The sequence below is a fragment of the Lactuca sativa genome, chromosome 8 (genome assembly GCF_002870075.4).
Source record: "Lactuca sativa cultivar Salinas chromosome 8, Lsat_Salinas_v11, whole genome shotgun sequence".
Lineage (NCBI taxonomy): Eukaryota > Viridiplantae > Streptophyta > Magnoliopsida > Asterales > Asteraceae > Lactuca > Lactuca sativa.
Genome location: NC_056630.2, coordinates 227,931,454 through 227,934,862, shown reverse-complemented (window position 1 = coordinate 227,934,862; position 3,409 = coordinate 227,931,454). Strand labels below are relative to the sequence as shown.

General features: G+C 33.1%; 1 protein-coding gene across 1 annotated transcript; it reads left to right on the top strand.

The window, feature by feature from the left end:
• Nucleotides 1-290: 290 nt before the first annotated feature.
• On the top strand, nt 291-2,182 carry LOC128127920 (calcium-dependent protein kinase 14-like). The gene is made up of 9 exons (XM_052766671.1): nt 291-422; nt 505-638; nt 1,007-1,066; nt 1,156-1,294; nt 1,419-1,505; nt 1,609-1,682; nt 1,765-1,908; nt 2,017-2,081; nt 2,177-2,182. Exons 1-9 carry the CDS (start codon nt 313-315, stop codon nt 2,180-2,182), a joined length of 819 nt encoding a protein of 272 aa, XP_052622631.1. The 5' UTR covers nt 291-312.
• The last annotated feature ends 1,227 nt before the right edge of the window (nt 2,183-3,409 follow it).

Here is a 3,409-nt window from a genome sequence, read left to right as displayed (position 1 = left end):
GTGGTATGGATCAGTATGTTCTCCAACTTACACTTGATTATAATTTATAGGTAACTATTATTTTCGTAAGTAGCATCAAGCATGCTAATTATCATATTTTCCATATTTCTTTTGATTTGTTTGTCTTATTTGTGATTCTCTCAAGGCACGAGGCATGAATTATCTTCATCATTGCAACCCACCGATTATTCACCATGATTTGAAGTCTTCAAATCTTCTTGTGGATAAGAATTGGACATGTTCAAGATGGGTAAGAAGAAGAAGAAGATATAGAAATATGTTGCAGAGATTGCATTACTTGTTGAAACTGTGATGGCTGAACATGAACTTGTAGCAGAAGAAGATGCAAAGCTAAACAGACAATCAAAAGCAGCTATCAATAAACTCAGAAAGTTGCCACTTCTAACTGAAGTACTATCTAAGTAAATTCTTTTATTTGCAAAAGTCAAACATCTGTTACATAGTATTGTTTATATTATTTACCTTTTTAAATTCTTAATGTAGGAAACAACTTCAATTAGAGTTTCTAGATCATGGAGTTCTAACTCTTTTGAAAAACTGGCTTGAACCCCTTCTGGATGGAAGCTTGCCCAATATAAACATTCGTGCCGAAATATTGAAGATCCTAACTCAAGTAGGTATAAACTCAACCATGATTAATTATATGCTAAAACTAATGGAAAAACATTCTAATTATACACTCTAGGACTGGACAGTGGACCACAAAGAAAGACAATAAATCATAGTACCACTATTGTTGTCTCCCATAACAAAAGTGTCCACCATGATTGCCTAGACTCAATAATTGACAAATTTAAGTAAAAGACTAAAATACCTCTTGTCCAAATATCAACGGCATAACAAGAAGGAATTACTCAATCGCCCTTTTTTTCCCTTCTGCTATAGACCAGTCGAGTCCAAGGCTTATCTATCTTAAAATATCCACTTGTGCTCTTTCTTTCAATAAGATATTTATCTTAAATCTTTATTTTGTTATAATGTATAGAAAATAAAGAAATGCAAGAGAGAATCACACCGCTAGAACAACAACTGGCTACAGCCAATAGTGAGAATCCAAGTCATCATCTAGAGAGAATGTATCCGAAGAATACATCAACGAGCTAAGAAAGAAAATTTAGATGCAGGTAATTTCAGGTTCTAATGCCAAGTCAGAAGCTGCATTGGCTGAAAAGGAAATCATAGAAGATGAATACATGAAAAAAGTTGAGGAGTTGAAGAAGAAAGAACGGGAGTTGGAGAATGATCTGGTTCTTGTTGAAACTTCCTTCCATATGTATCTTATTTTTTCTTTATGTTCTATCAGGAATGTATGGAAGTATTGGTCAACTTGGTGTTGGGAATACAACCTTGGTTCTGGAATTTCATTGTTCTATCATTGTTCACCTATGTTTTGCTAGGATCATTGTGATATGTTTAGATGAGCTTCTCCAGAAGGGATATAACCTTGGTTCTGGAATTTCATTGTTCATAGCCACTAATATTTGGTAAGCTTAACCTAATAATTAAACCCAAGAAACCTGAATAAAATTGTTGTTTGGGACTATTTAGTTACTTAACATGGATGGGTGTTTTGATAAAATGATGCAGTGAAAGCATCATCTGGAAAGCATTTAGCCCTCTTAAAACCATAGATTTTGGATTATCGGTTTTCTTTAAACGAGGTACCTTTTAAATCATATCCTTTTTTTGAATACTATATGTTTCTTGAATGTTTGTGTTAATGTATTTGGAATTATTGTATAGGTGAAACTTTTGTAGATGTGGTTGGAAGCCCTTACTATGTTGCCCTTGAAATTTTGCTTAAAAATTATGGTCCTGAAGCAGATATATGGAGTGCTGGTGCGATTCTTTACATTCTTCTTTGTGGGGTCCCACCTTTTTGGGGAGGTAAGTCTAAAGGAATAAAAGACTAATAATTTAATAAGTTAATAACTTATCAAATGCCCTAAACTTTCTTTTTAGTGACTGAATTTATGTTCTTTTTTTTCATGATAGAATCTGAAAATCAGATCTTTGAAGAGATTTTGAGGTGTAAACTCGACTTTTCTTCAGATCATGAGGTCATATATGTACTAAAATCAAATAGAGGAAGGTCTTTCTAATCATGGATTCCACATCACAAGATTGAATACTTACACAACGGTATGTATTTTAGGTCTGAAATTTTTTTGATGTGGCATTTCACATTCTTATTAATATCAAGGGAATTTCTGTTACATTAGTTTTGGTTTGTTGTACTTTAGGAACCTGTACAACATGTGGATCAAACCATTCTACAACAAGCACTCTCTACTTCTGTAGTTGTAGTTGCATCACCTTCTGCAGTTGGGTAATTAATATTCTGATGTTAAATTCTCTTACTATTTTCTTTGTATTTCAGCTTATATTTTCTCTTATTCTACAACAGTGCTTGGGTGGATCTTCTACCTAAACCACAGACATGGGAGGGTTCTGTTGCATGCATTGGTGAAACCACTGCTTCAGCTGCTAGAAAATTAGGCTTAACGAATGTATACCACCCATCTACCCTTGTTCATCACGGGTAGTATATAATTATATATAATATTATAATTCTTCTCATACTATTTATTATTTTCTTCTTATTATTATTATAACTTCGCATGTTTATTTACCCTTTGCATTTGACAGATGGGTTGACACCATTTATGATGCTTTACGTGTACATAATCATGGATCATCTCTCAAATGTCTAAAACCAAGGTAGCTTGTTATTACAATTTACTGCTATAACCTTTTTTGACCATGTTTTATTTCTTGTTTCCAGTTTAAAGTACCTTTTTTATGCAAGAATTTGAGATTTGATGCATATGATCACTAAATGAGGGAGTACATTACAATTTACAAGAACAAATTACATCTCTGTACATATGTAGTAATACCATGAGAGAAGCAAATTAGCACAGAGCGACATTCATGATGTTTGTTAATTGTTATTGTATATCAACATTCATGATGTTTGTTAATTGTTAGCGCAATGAATTATCTTTATTGCTTATGGTATTTTATTTTGTATTATGAGACTTTTAATGTGTTATTTAATTTAAAAATTAGTAAACCTATCAAAATATATAATTTTAAAAACATTTAAAATTATGACAAGCAAAAATATTTTTTTTTAACATTTAAAATTATGATACACAAAAATGTGGGTCATCTTCGTTTATGACATGGCCTTTCTTGACAAGGGCTTTCTTGATACGCATTGCGTGTCATTAACATGCGCATCGTAAGGTTACGACACGCGAATGCGTGTCGTTTTCCTTTATGACAGGGCCTTCCTTGATATGCATTGCGTGTCGTAAACGCGCGTCGTAATTGCACGTCGTAAATGAGCATCGTAAATGTGCGTCGTCTATAGACGACGCGT

What these genes read in the sequence shown, in the direction of transcription:
- LOC128127920 (XM_052766671.1), top strand. Translation starts at nt 313, where the DNA reads ATGGCTGAACATGAACTTGTAGCAGAAGAAGATGCAAAGCTAAACAGA. An exon ending in GAAGATCCTAACTCAAGTAG is followed by an intron (nt 639 to 1,006) that starts GTATAAACTCAA and finishes TATAATGTATAG; the next exon opens with AAAATAAAGAAATGCAAGAG. An exon ending in ACAACTGGCTACAGCCAATA is followed by an intron (nt 1,067 to 1,155) that starts GTGAGAATCCAA and finishes AGGTAATTTCAG; the next exon opens with GTTCTAATGCCAAGTCAGAA.